The sequence below is a fragment of the Tyto alba genome, unplaced genomic scaffold, assembly GCF_018691265.1.
Source record: "Tyto alba isolate M040663 unplaced genomic scaffold, T.alba_DEE_v4.0 Super-Scaffold_6, whole genome shotgun sequence".
NCBI lineage: Eukaryota > Metazoa > Chordata > Aves > Strigiformes > Tytonidae > Tyto > Tyto alba.
This window is the reverse complement of record NW_024881327.1, coordinates 54,252,347-54,266,162: the sequence shown is the minus strand read 5'-3', so window position 1 is coordinate 54,266,162 and position 13,816 is coordinate 54,252,347. Positions and strand designations below refer to the sequence as shown.

General features: G+C 51.0%; 1 protein-coding gene across 2 annotated transcripts in view; it reads right to left on the bottom strand.

Annotated features, from left to right (window-relative positions):
• Window positions 1–10,186, bottom strand: part of SFXN5 (sideroflexin 5) — a 104,323-nt gene extending 94,137 nt beyond the window's left edge. For both annotated transcript variants that reach the window (XM_033007080.2, XM_042808247.1), the window contains exon 1: window positions 10,079–10,186. In XM_033007080.2, coding sequence (XP_032862971.2) covers window positions 10,079–10,135 — 57 coding nt within the window. In that variant the 5' untranslated portion in view covers window positions 10,136–10,186. The remainder of the gene's footprint in view (window positions 1–10,078) is intronic.
• Window positions 10,187–13,816: the final 3,630 nt, after the last annotated feature.

The following is a 13,816-nucleotide window of genomic DNA, read 5'->3' as shown; positions in this document are numbered from 1 at the left end:
TCCCTGCCCGGTGCAACCTCAGTGACACCCAGCTAAGGCCACGATTCAGCAGCTCAAACCCATCCCGCCACAATCCCGTCCCTACGCCCCCTCCCAGAGCTGACACTCACCCGATGCTGCAACCGTCTGACCGGGGAGCCAAGGGTGCCAAAAGGCTGATCCTTCGACGAGGGATTTGCTTTCAGGTTGCCTGAACCTGTTCGTTCTGCGGTCAAACAAGCCCCAGGGCGAGGACAGGACCGTTCAAGTAGGATGAGGACAACAGCCCTCACTGGGGCTCCCACAGAACTGCCCAGTAAGGTCCAGAGAAAAGATAAAAATAAAATTTAAATAGCTAATTCTACCACGCAGCTCAACTGACCATTCCTTCAAATGCTTATGGCCAACATCCATATCTAAGCACACATGTATATAAAACCAGCAAGAAATGCTAAGGGGGAAAAGTGCTTTTCTAGTCTCGTGATACTTAAAAGATCTGTATGAAAACATCTTGGGGATTTATGAAGGCTTTCTCCAAGAAGCAAAATTGTTTTATCCTCCCAGCCGTCTTCCTGGAAGACAAAAAAGTCTCAATATACAGGCTAGCCTGGGAACCAAGAAGATGAACACGGACAAGTAGCAGGCACTGTTCTATGGGCTAGCTAGGAGATGGTGGCCAAAGCATCTTTTTCTCAGATACTGTAAGGCACTTTGTGGTTCAAGGTCACCCAGGGCCGACAGCTTGTCTGCCAGCAGACAGCACTATTTCAGTGCCTGCTTCTTTCATCCCCACTTTTAAAAAATAAAGAAATTACCCTCTTGCTACTGCTGCTTCAAAGCAAGGACAACAGGAACGCACATGTCCTTCTCCCCTAGGCTAAAGTGCAAGGCAGAAGCCAGTTCTCAAGAACATCTCTGACCATCAGGGATGCATAAAGAGACCCGAGCTCGAGCCCATCCTCCCTCCCCTAAGGCAGGCAACAAGACCCAACTCATCGGCTGTGGTTTCCACTTTCTTTCTGCATCACCACGAGCTCTCTAAAATGTAATTACAAAAAATGTGCTTTTCCTTGTTGCTCTTATGAGCCACCTGGAAGTGCAAAACCCCTCTTAAAAGTCTCCCACGAAAGGGGTTCTGGTGCTCAACCACCACTCAACCCTTCGCCACCCTGAGGCTCAATCTCCAGCACGGCGACTGAAACCAAAACCTGCCTGCTCTCTTTCCCAGACCCCGAGAACCAGGATGAGCTGCAGTCCCATGACAGCAAGTTATCCCTTAACGCATCCTGATCAGCTCCGCACGCTCACAAGTCGGCTCATCTCCACCACGGGACAGCACAGCAGAAGACAAACCATTAACAAACTTCTGACTGCTGCCTCCAGTCCAAGTTTCTTTAAACGAGGCAAGCCCATCAAACCTCATTCCCTCTTGGCCGCACCCAGGCCAAGATTTTAGAGAACAGCTTTGTTAATCAAGCAATGGGGAAAAACGAAAAAAAAAAAAAAAAAAAAAATTCTAACTGGTAAAACAGCACTTTCCCCAGCCCAATTCTTCTTATGTGCACGCAAGCTGGACTCACTTGCTGTCAAAAAAAAAAAAAAAAAACAGGGGAAAAGAAGTAAATAAAGCTCAGCCTTGGACAGAGGAGAGCAACAGGAAAGTGAGTGAGTGGCAGAGCGGGATGGGTAGAAATCCCCAGTTCTCCATCTAAAACAGCTCAAAGTCAGTTCACAGTGCCATATCTTATTTCATGAAGACAGCCCAAAAAAGTAGAGGAGTATCAGTTTGAACAAGTTTTGGTTTGTTTTTCAAACTCCAATGAATGAGAACCTCATTTTTCCACAGCAAAAGCACTCTTTCTGTGCTCTCTCTGAGAACTACATAAAAAAGGAACCAAATTCAAACCAAGAGCAAAGCTTTCTTCTTGAGGCTGCACCCAACCATCATCACTGCGTATTTCCCTGCTCGGTCCTCCTAAGCAGCGGTGTATTTGCCACGACTGTACAGCCCCTGAGCAAAAAATATCTGTTGTTTTTACTGTCATCCAGCCATGGGAGCTTGTGTTTTCCCTTTTCAGATGACGATGGAAAGCTGCTTCACTGCTAGACCTTGCTGGTTGCCTTTGCACAATCCAGGTCAGCTCCTGCTTCCCGGGTTTCGTATCTTGACTAGAAGCCATCAGGATTTCTTTAATTAAAGATTGGTATTTGCTTTCACAGAGCTGCTTGCCAAACAAAAGGCAAAAGAACCCCAAATCCTAATCATTCAGAAATTTAGGGGCAAATTAAACCAGACCCAACCATCACGCTGCAACTGAAGACGCCTTTGCGAATATAACCACAAAACTAAACTCAGAGAGCAGATCAGGATTTTGCTCTCCAATCCTGATTCAAACGCCTTCCTAAAAACACTGAGTTTCTACAGGATGAGTAGGAAATCAATAGGTAAAATACAACAGACTGTTTTGCAGACTGACCATGGACACGAAGCCTTCAAGAAGGGCTTCTTTGGCTCGAACAAACTAAAAAAAATGGGTTCTCCCCGTGAGGCTACGAGAACTCAACACAGAGACCCCCTGAACACCTTTACTTTCATTTACACATTGACATTTTACATTCCTCTTGCACCCGGGCTTCACTGAGCGCCGCAGCACTTTGTGTGATGGGAGTATCGTGTTTCAACTGTGAATAAAAGCGATGAGAAATAAGTAAATAAGAACACAACAAAATTCCTTCAGCTTAAAATACATTCAACTGCCAAATTATTTTCGAGCACCAAATGAATCCATTGCGCATTACTGGTTGCCTTCGCTGCACTCCAAAGCAGCAGGTAAAACCCAGCAATCAAGCAGGCACTGACCTTCTCGGTTTTCTTACAAGACCTTTTGGCTATGAGGAATGGAGAAGCCCCTATGAAAAAGCTAATTTTAACACCATTGGAAGAAATATATTCAGACACATTGCAGAGACATTTTTTTCTTATTCCTTTCCCTTTATCATCAAAAAAAAAAAGCTATTTAAAATTTGGTGTTAATCTAGATCAGACCAGACACTGCCACATCCTACTGGGGTTTCTACAGCGAAGAGACACCTCAGTGAAAGTCTCAGCCTCGGGAAAACAAGAGACTGACCTCAGGTGAAGCACAATATTGCAGTTTCTGCTTTGTATACTTTTCTTCTGTAACTGCTTGAAGTTCTGCCACTGCTAACAAGTGTTTACTTCCCTGGGTGATGACTGCTTTCTTTTTAAGCTCTGTTAGTTAGAGGGCTTTAGGATACATGAAGCAGCTGGTGCTCTTGCACGGAACAGAATTATCTCAGCGAAATGGTGCTAAAACAAACTCCTGGGGTGCAGGACAAGCAGGGAAAGGCCAGGCATTGTGGCAAGTACTTGCCCACGGTCCATATTGTAAATCCTTATACTTTGGAAACCGCTTTCTGCAGGTCGTCATGATGGAGCACCCTGTTATTCCTGCAACTCAGCCAGCCAAGGCACTGCTCAGCCCTTCTCCCACCAGCTACTGCCTCGTTCCAGGCTCTGGCAAACACACGCTCATTCATTAATTCTTTATTACGGATTCTAAGAAGGAATTTGATTCCATTTGCCTTTTAAATATCACTTCAGTGCTAAAACAGTGTTATTTACTGTTCCAGCGTGTCTTCTTTTGCTGTACACCGTATGTGAACCACCCTCTTTTCCCACATCTCCTTCTGACCCTTTCTCCATCATTCCATGCCCATTATCATCTAACGGGGGGGGGGGAAAGCAAGGTACTCCCACCTCCCCCCAAAGATTGAACTCTGCATCCACTCAGCAAAACCAACAGCTGTTAGGACAAGGGAAGGGGATGAGAGGGTGAAGGCCCCGGGGGCACAGGAACAGCCCGGCATTGCTCAGCACACCGGCAGCCCCTACAGCACACTGCACTCAACCAAACCCCGATTTAAGTGAGAATTCAGGATGGTTTTGTTTAAACAGCATGATTTCCAGTTCTGGCTGCCATGCTCATGCAAGCGATGGCGCTTGCAAGGCACCCAGAAGTTTGACCTTCAGCTCCCAAATATCCATCCACGGTCTTTTTTTGCCGTTTTATTCCTGTATAACATCTGTTGTAGTAAACAGTTATCTGGAAGAAAACCGAGTAACGCAAATTTCCTGTGATTAATCGCAGCTATTTTGGGACCACTTCTCACCAGCCTGCAAGCAAGATGAAGTTCTGCAAAGCGGCTGGGAATATTAATCCCCTTACATGGCACAGCAGTCCGTAGCGAGCACAGGAGTACATCACGTTAAAGCGGCTGTGCTGCGGGCCACGCGAGATCCAGCTGACTCTGAGATAAGAACTAGAAGGAAACTACTCCTTGCAGGCTCAAGAAATTTGGGGAAGGGCAGCCAGAGGCAGGTAAGTGACCATTAGCAAGCGCTTGCTTATCACCTTAAAGAGAATAAGTATTCCTTGAAAGTATACGCTGGGCAGCCCTGGGAAGGAGATATGCACAACTTTACCGATTTAATTACAGTGTGATTTTTAAAAGGATTTAATTAAGCCAGAGCAAAAGGCATGCAGTCTTGGGTCGGTTGTTTTTTATTTTTTTCCGAGCTAAAAAAAAAAAAAAAAAAAAAAAAATCAGGCTTACATCAGCTTTAAATTAATTAGGAAGAGAATCAAGCTAAACCAAACCAAATTAAGAAAACTCAAGCCATTGAGCAGCAGGACTCTGGCAAGGTATGGCCAGACAGCAGAGCTGTGTAACTGCACACACGTTTGAGGTCCAGACCATTCTGAGTTCATACTAAAGCTACCGACTCTCAGTCCTTTGATGCTCTCCCTTTGACTTTACAATATTAAAGGGCCAAAAGTCTGCGTGGGAGTAGCTCCTGCATCTCAGCAACTTCATCTACCTGCTGTGACAGGTCTGCTCATGAATGTGAGCACAGCCACAATGCAGCGTGGAAACCTTTCACCGGCGTGAAGTGGTGTAGTAGGGGCTTACATCTTGTAGCACAAGACACAAACCAACAAATTCCCTGTTTAAAATCCAATCCTGGCTAAGAGAGATGTAAAAAAAGACAACGGATGGCTTTTTTGGCAGGTTCTGTGAAGTTAACAGATAAACATCAAACCCAAAGGTGCCTCAATTTCCAATTCTTCTCTGCAATGCACCTTTAAGCACGTGTTTGCAGGACCCTTTAGATTGCACAGGACAGACAGGGTCAGCCCATCTTTGGGGCTGAAAAAGCCACATTTGGCGACAGCAAACACCATTTAGCATATGCCAACCTCCTCTCAAGCCACTTCTACATGCTGGGCTGGACCTGCACGTACACAAGAATTAAAGCAGTTATGAACCAACCTTAAACATCCTCCCGCAGCCTTTTAAGAAAATCCCTTCCCCATAATGACGCCCCTTTAGGAGAGAGGCGTTTCATTTTCATTTTTTATAGTGGAAAATAACATTACAGTGAGCAGCACGAGGAGAAACTTCTGTGTTAGGATCCAGCCCTGGTTCCTCCTGCTGCCCGTACCCGGGCTTTCAGCAATCACAGTACACAAGCAGCAAGCCATTAAGCTCCTGAGAGGCGTATCTAATCAACAGCATCTTTCTCTGTGTGTTATTGCAAGGGTTATCTTGGACATAGGAGGCATAGGTGGTTTTGCTGGGGGGGGGGGGGGCGGGGAGTGCGGGGGGTAAAAACCCCTGGTTGTGCTTTAAACTTATCAGATTAAAGCATACAAAAAGCAGGCAATCATGATTTTTAGCACTAATGTCCTTATGAGACATTTCTGAGATTCGGATGTTGGCTCTCAACACATTTAAAATATCTGCAAGGTCAAGCTCTGACAAACAGCACATCTCTAACGATGCTGTTAATACCGCAGCCGCAGAAACGGCGTGTTTGGCCAACAGAATAAAACGTCCTGAGCACATCATGTACTCCACGACTGTACGCATACACTGAGCTGCTCAAGGGATAAAAGATATTCATGATTCTGGTTTGGGTTTATTTCCCTCTCCTTCCCCTGAAGGATCCAAGACCTGTGACTTTTTTTTTTTTTTTTCCTACTTCACAGAGAGGACAAGGCATACTCAGGGGTTCTGCTTGTGGAGATGACCACCCTTGACTTCAGCTGGGAAGGAAGTCAGCTCACTTCTTCGGTTTCCCCCGTGCTTGCAGTCCTCTCACATTGGCCAAGAAACCTTGTGTTACTTTTTAGAGGGCTGGCCCCAATTAAAAACACCAGAGTTTAACTGGCACTGTCTTCCTCCAGCAGTTAACACCCCTGGTTTGCAATCAACAGCACCCACACCTTATTTAGACCCTTACTGGAAAGTTTTTCTCAGCTCTGACAGAAAAAAAATGATTTATTTTGCCTAGGGTAAATACCTGTGCTACAGGCAAAGACCCCAGAGCACTGGGATTAGTGGTTTGGCTCTGGAAAAGGGAACATTTAGCAAATCCTCTGAAAAAAAAAAAATAAAAAAAATAAAAAAAAAAAGGGTACGTCTAACAAGTTAGAATTACTTGTCAGAAAATTAAGCCCTTATCACACATTCTCACGCCTAACGTCCTCATTTCTTCTTCTACCTAAAAATAGGCTGCTTCCACTGGGAGGCAAATGCTCTTTCCAGCAAAGAAACAAACAAACAAGAAAAAAGGTGACTGGACAGAATGACTTGCCCAAAGCTCAAGAAAAACAAGTGAACAGCAAAACAAGGGAGGAGAAAAGGGGAATTTAATAAGCTCCAGAGGTGCTGCTGGGGATGGATGTCTCCTGCCTGCTGTCCTAAATTCTGCTCAGCCACTTCCCGGGAGCTCTGGGTCACGGCGGGGGAAGGAACCCGCCGAGTCTCCTCTGAACCAAATCCCCAGGCAGCCGAGTTTGCTCTCCAAGGTTTTTGTTCCTAACACACAACTTTCCCTTGTTTTACCCTGCAGGGACAAAGATGCTTAGCACAGCTCCCCGCATCTCTCCCAGCCACAGTTTTAGTCAAATCTCCCCTTAAATAGCCCCAGACCTGCTCCCAGCCAGAGTTTCAGAGGAAAAGTAAACGCTGTCATCACACAGGGCTACGTCTAGAATTTAAACAACTTCCCGAAGTGTCACTAATCCTTTCCAAAACAAGTGAGGCATCCTTTGTCAGCTGGACTGCTAAAGCTGAGATCTTATAAACATATAAAACCCTGCAACAAGCCAAGATCTTAGAAACACATAAAACCCTGCAACAAGCCACCGAAAGAATGGGAAATGCAGAGAGCGGCGGAGGAAACGCACTGAAGAGCTGATAGAAAAGGATCGTGGTGTTTAAGGTCGGCCAACCCCTCAGGCTCGTGTAAGCGCTCTTCCCCAGCACCGGAGACTGAAGTTTGGTAGCAAACACCAAGGTACGAGACGGGGAGAATAAATAACCGCAACTGTCTGCCCCAGAGGTGAAGGACCTCGGTTGTGCCGGGTTGTGAGACGGGACCTGGTTGCAGCGCTGATGGGGCAGGCTGCTCTGTTCCAACCCGAGCAGAGCTGACCACAGGATCCGACCGGGTGCCCTAAACCCCGGCAACACTCGGGGCCTCCCTTGCTGTGTGACCCCACAACGCCGCCGGACCCCAAACTGGGCTTGTCCGGCCGCGCTTCACACGTGGGCGGAGCGGGGAGAAAGCAGGGGAGCACGGCGTGAAGAGCTGGCAGGACACCAGCACCACGACCCGTTCCACAGCTCCACGCTGCTTTGCAGAAAATGAGAACAGGAAAGGAATAAAGCCACTATAGAAGAGAAGGGGGATGATTTCTGATGCTCGGTGTGGCCCTCCGGCAGAGCACCCCCGAAGCATCAACCCCCCAAGAGCGTTTTCACCAGCGGACAACCCTCACCCTGGATCCGGGCCGTGGGGGTAAAACGCACCCAGCTCATCTCCCAGGAGCGGCAGCGAGGAGAGAGGACGTCTCCACTCAAACGCGCACGCAATCATTAACATCCTGCCATACCCCTCGAAACATTTTCTAAATGTTGCTACAAGTGACAGTCGCTCCTTAATGAACAGAACGCACCGATTCTGTGCCTGACTCGCTGCCAAGTGTGCCTCGAATCATCTGTGGTGTCTAGAAGGGAGTAGCGTCTCCTCCTCCTCCTCCTCCTCTCCTTATTAAAAAGCTCCATCTCCCCAGCCTGAGCATCCCTCGGCTCACGCAGCCGAGCAGGCTCCCGGCGCGGGGAAGTCACCCCTTCCTTGCTGCGGGGGAATCTGTTGCTCTTGAGGAGGTCCCACCGCAACCTCCCGAACAGGGATAAGGCGGTGGAGGAGGAGTGTGGGGAGGAAGAGGCGCGTAGATCCACCACCCGAGAGCTGGCTCCCTGTGGGAAACCAGCAACCGGACTTCTCGGCAACCCAAACGGGGTGGCTTCGGTCAAGCCAAGCTCCGCGAGCTGCAATTAGCAAGTCAGATGGTTGGCAAATCGCGGTCCCGTCCAGATTTCACGTGGATGGTGGGAAGAGTCTCCTTGGCGACTGCCCCAATAGTGGGGGGACACACACACACCCCCCCCCCTATTAATGAGCAGACTCCTGCTACTCGTTCTTGACTTGGTAATTGCAACGGCTCATCCCTCTCCGGAGGAGCCCTACCCAGCTCAAGAGCAACCGAAGGAGGTTTTATGAACTTTGTCGGCCTGACCTGGCACGGCGGGAGCGACAAGTGGTCTGGGCGCGCTGTGGCGCCGGCGGGGTGCTCGGGAAGGGAGGTTGGGGAAGGCGGCAGCGGGGCCGAGCTGCTCCGACCTCCTCACTGATACAGGGCCAAGATAGGAACAGGGGATGTAAGGGTTAACATGAGAATAGCAAGAAGGGGATAATAGCAAGAAGGGGATAACAAAAGAAAATAGTTCAAGGGAAATAGTTTAGATAACGGTTAACAGTTCTGCTTAGTGAGCAGACAGTTTACAAAACACGGTGAGCTCTCTAGGGTTTATCAGTACCAAGCCGGTTGGAACTAGACCCACGGTTTGGACAACAGCCAGTAAGAAACTGAGTCTGCGCAAAACCTGGGGTCACAGAGCGGACAGGAGGAAGAGGAGCTTGACTTCATCCCCAAAGACCCCCACGACCACCACCAGAAGACACTGTGCAGACTCAACTAGGAGGAGATTATGGAAATGCTAATTATAATACAAAGCGGGGATAGGTGTTGAATATGTATAGGCGTATTGCGAAATATTATGAATATGTAATCATTTGCTCTATAAATCTTAGGTAACAGCATCACACGTTGGGTACACAATAGGAGGAGTTATCCCCTGTGTACCTCAGCGCTGAATAAACATACCTACTTTACAATCTATCAGATTGTGGAGTCTGTTTCCGCACGTCACTCACCCCGGGGGGGGGGGGGGTCCGTCCTCGCCCATTCCCCGCACCCATCGGGTGTCGGGGGACGACGAAGGACCACGTTCGCCCCGGCCACCCCACACGACGCCATTTCGCCAGCGTCAGGCCCTGCCGGGCCACGGCCCCGCAGCACGGGCTGCTCGTCGTGAGGCAGCCGAAGCGACCCACCCGGGTGCTCCCACACCCACCCAGTCCTCCTCAGCGCCCCGCGGGCCCTGTGCTGGAGGCCCCGCTGCCTCCCCCGGGGCAGCCCCTCACCTCCCTGCAACCTTGGGCTCGACGCCGGGGCAGGGCCCAGCCCTCGCAATGTCCACCCGGGGAAGGGGGGTGGTGGGGAAAGGACGAGGACCCCCCCCCCCCCCCAAAAAAAACACTCAGCTCAACCCCGCTTCCCCGGAGAGGAGGCGGCGGCGGGGCTCGAACCCTCGGCCCTGGGGCACGGCGGGGGCGCGCCAATCACCGGCCCGCCGCGGGAGTCGCCGGGGGCGGTGGTTCTGAGTGATAGACGCGCGGCCCAACCGCAGGGGGGCTGCGCGCCAATCAGCGCGGGAGGGCGGGAAGGAGAGGAGAAGGGGGTTTCTCCTCACAGAAGGGGGGGGGGTTTGGAGGGGGGAGGGGGGAACAACGATGCCGCGGGGGGGGGGGGGGGGCAGCTCCCACCGCTCCCCCCCCCCGCCCCGTCCCGCGCCCGCCCTGTCCCCCCGCCGCCGGCGGTACCTGCTCGAAGCGGGGCTTCCCCAGCTGGAACGGGGGATAGTCCGCCGGTTCCGCCATTCCCTTCCCGCGCCGCAAGCGCCACTTTAAACAACCTCCCCTCGGGCTGGCCCTGGCCCCGCCCCCTTGCGGCGCCGCCCCGCTGATTGGCCGCGGCCAACCGCAGCTCCCGCGGGGCACGCCGGGAAATGGAGTCCCAACAGCGGGAGGCCCCCCCCCCCACCGTGCCAGCCAATGGGGAGAGAGCGCGACGGCGCGGGGCGTGACGGGAAATGTAGTTTAGCGGGAAGCCCTGAGGGGAGCCCCGAGATGGAGGGGGGGGAGCGAGCTCCCCTCAGATTTCGGGGGTTCTATGAGGTGCCCCCACTTTGTCTGGGCTCCCCCCCTTCCGCTTGAGGGGAACGTGAGGCCCCGAGGGAACAGCCGCCAGGGTTTGGGTAGAGCAAGGGCCCTTCCCCTGCCTCGGTTGCCGCTTCTCCCGCTCTGTCCTCCTTTTTGGGGAATAACGGTTGGGTTTAGCGACCTAACGGAGATGTCCGAGGCGACCGGTGACACAGCGCCGTCCTTCCCGCCCTAAAACCACCGGCACCGCCTGGTTCTGGCCGAAATGCGCTTTTTTTTGGAACCTCGAACTCTGCTTTCGCAGCGACGACGCCACAGCAGCCGGAATGGGGATGGCGACAGAGGATGCACGGGAACGTGACGTGGAAAGCGAACGTTTGCCTTCGTTCTGAAAATTCTTTGAGCAAACAGTAACGCAGAGAAGGGTGAAAGCCCAAAAGCTTCTGAAAAAAAACTCAAATTTCATCATTTCCTTGTGGAAATACATATTCTTACTTTGATGGGAGCCTAGCAATTGCTACTGACCTTTAAAGTGCAGGATTAAAAAGGAAGAATAGGAAACGTGGAATTAATAAGTTTACTTTGATGCAGACTTATTTGTCCGCTTCCCCCGTGTTACGATTTGCAGAGATAAAGGCAAGGTCATGCGGGGCTGGGGGCAGAAGGGGTGCGTACGAAGCGATCTCCAGAATCCTCTTCTCTAGATTAGTGGAATAAGAATTGTCTGGCCCTTCAAATGCCGGTGAAATTGTTTGGAGGATTAGGATCAATTCTCAGAGGAAGAGCAAAGGGCCAGCAAATAGACTGGAGATGGGGATGAAGCCGGGAAGGCAGTCGGGATGTAAGAGGAAGGTTTGGTGCAGCAGAAAATAAAGGCAACGGATTACACAGTGGGTCAGAAACAGATTTTCCATCTATGAAAGAATTAAACAATGTACCTGAAAAAAAAAAAAAAAATCCCTTATTTTTTGCTATACGGGGAAAAATACGAACATCACGATGCTTTGCTGTGGGGATGCTCCTGCTCCGCTGATTTATTTTTTTTTTTCCCTCGCTCTTTTTCCATCTGCAAATCCAATTTCTGTTTTCAGGCTAATTCACCACTCGCTGAATCTCAAACGTCCTGCAGTTTTGGGTGGAAAAGGGGCAGAAAAGGGGCCTGGCCCAGAGCCTGCTGCAAGTACAACACCTCTGGTCGTGGCCGGAGCGCTCAGCCCCGTTGCAGCTGGCTGTGGGGTGGGCGAGAGGCTCTGCCGGTTCCTGCCCGGGCCGGGGGTTTGTGCCGTCCCTTGAGCCTCGTGGTGTCACTGCCTGGGCTCAGCTGGCTGCTTCCTTTCAGCCTCAGCCCCTCGGGCACCTTTTCTGGAGGGGGGAGTCCCGTGGTGTCACCCCAGGTTACATGGGAAGAGGTAACCGTGCTTTTCCGGAGCTTTAACCTGCCATGGGGGCAGACGCTGCAACACCGCACGCCAAAGCGCACGGACCTGCCCCTTGCACCGGCACGAGCTTCCGCCAGCACGGAAAAATGGCATTTTCTCATTTCATGTTCCTTTTCCCTTGGAGATAGGGTGAAAAATCCAGTTGTTCCTCCTGCGCTGCGCCAGCCAGCTCCCTCGGGGTTACGGGCTGCTGGCAGCCGGCATCGCCTCTCCCTTTGCCCTCTCCCTGCCTCGGTGTGCGCAAGCAGGAAAACACAACCCTCAGGAACGGAGAGGACGAGCCAAGATCTGATCCAGCAACAAATCCTGCTCGCCGGAGTGTACCCACTGCCTTCCCTGGAGTTAATGCTTTGCTTACTTTAATTAAAGGTGGCTGCAGTGCAGACGGGGGAGCGCTGGCTGCCTGCTGCTCCAGCCGTGCGACCGGGGCAGGATTTCACACGCCTTAAACCTCCTTTTGAGCCCCCAGCACAACCACGGCGCTTGCAGCTCTGTTTTACAGCTGCCCTTCTTATCCCTCCGCTCGTGGTGCCCTGTCGATCTTTATCCTGAAGAACAGAGTGTCATTCGGGTTTTGCTTGCTTCTAGGCAGGGTCTGACACTGCTTGGAGCCCTAACAGTGTCTTAAAAGGAAAAATAAAAACATTTTGCTGGGGCTAATTCTTTACAAAGCAACTCTTCTTTTTCTAAAGGTTTCATCCCGTACTTTGCAAAAGTAAATGCAGAAAAATCCTTCGGGCTCTCAATAAATATGGATGATAACCCAAATCTCTCTGTCTCTACACAAGGGAAATCCCCCTCCCTCCCATTACAGCTAGAGCCAGATAATTGATACAATCCCTAATGTTGACACACGAAATGTTTTGTAACAACAGAGGGGAGAGAATCTGTTTATCTAAAACCACATTTGGAGTGACATAAGACTATCACTTTTTTGGTTAAATACCAGAAAGAATATCAATTCTTTGGCTGATATCAATCTAACCAGATCCATTTAGACTGACAACTCTCATTTCCCTGGTTCGGGGAAGAAGGAGGAGGGATTGGACTGTTAAGTCAACACTGCCGTTTCTTCCCATTTGGGTGGGGGGGTGGAAGAAGCCCCCCCCAGCCATCGAGCGAGCTCATCTAGAAACCGAGGGAGATTTGGGGGTCTCAGCCAGCCACCCCACTCGTGACAGCTGGGTGCAGGGCTGGGGCTGCCTGCTGGCTCGGGGAGAAAGTCGCAGGAACATTCCTTGTCGGCTTCCATCTGTAAAGCCAGATTTTAAGAAAACTTGCGGCGGGCAGCAAAAACTCGGGCTTCAAACAACAAACGCAGGCAGCTCTTCCTGCAGGGACGGGAATTGTTTGCACCGGCCGTGAGCCTGCTCTTAAGCTTTCAAGCAGGCAGAGACAGCCCATGGAATCGCGCGCGGCAGTTTTTGCAAGGCTGAGGTCTTAAAAACCCTTCTTTTTCTGTCTGGCTCGAAGGATTCCCGTTCCCCCCCCAGCCTCCCAGTGACTGCTGCTCTGCTCTGCCCCTGCAGCCCCGGGGAAGCTCACACTAGCCCCGTCGTTTCAGGCTGCCTTTTCTTAGGACAGTCTTTTGGAGGGTCTCAGCCCGGCGCCCCGCTCCTGCGAAGCAGTGAGCCAAACATTCCCCCCCCTCCACAGCCCGTCCAAGCTCAGGGGGCTAACGTGATCCCCCAGACAGGTGCTGAGCTCGGTGATCCAGCCGGATGAAAAATAAACGAGGATTAGAGCTAACACAAACTCTTCTGTCAGAGCAGCAAAGTCATTTAGCGAAGCTTAAGGGGAGTTAATTTTTTTTTTTTTTTGAAGGAAAAGGCAGGAATGAAGAAAGAAGCGGGCCTTGATGAAGGAAAGCAGCCGAGTGGTGGAACAGCTGGGTGGGATTAGGGCAGAGGGGTGCGAGGCGAAGGTCTCAGCCGGGGATCTGTCCTGCACCAAGCAAGGT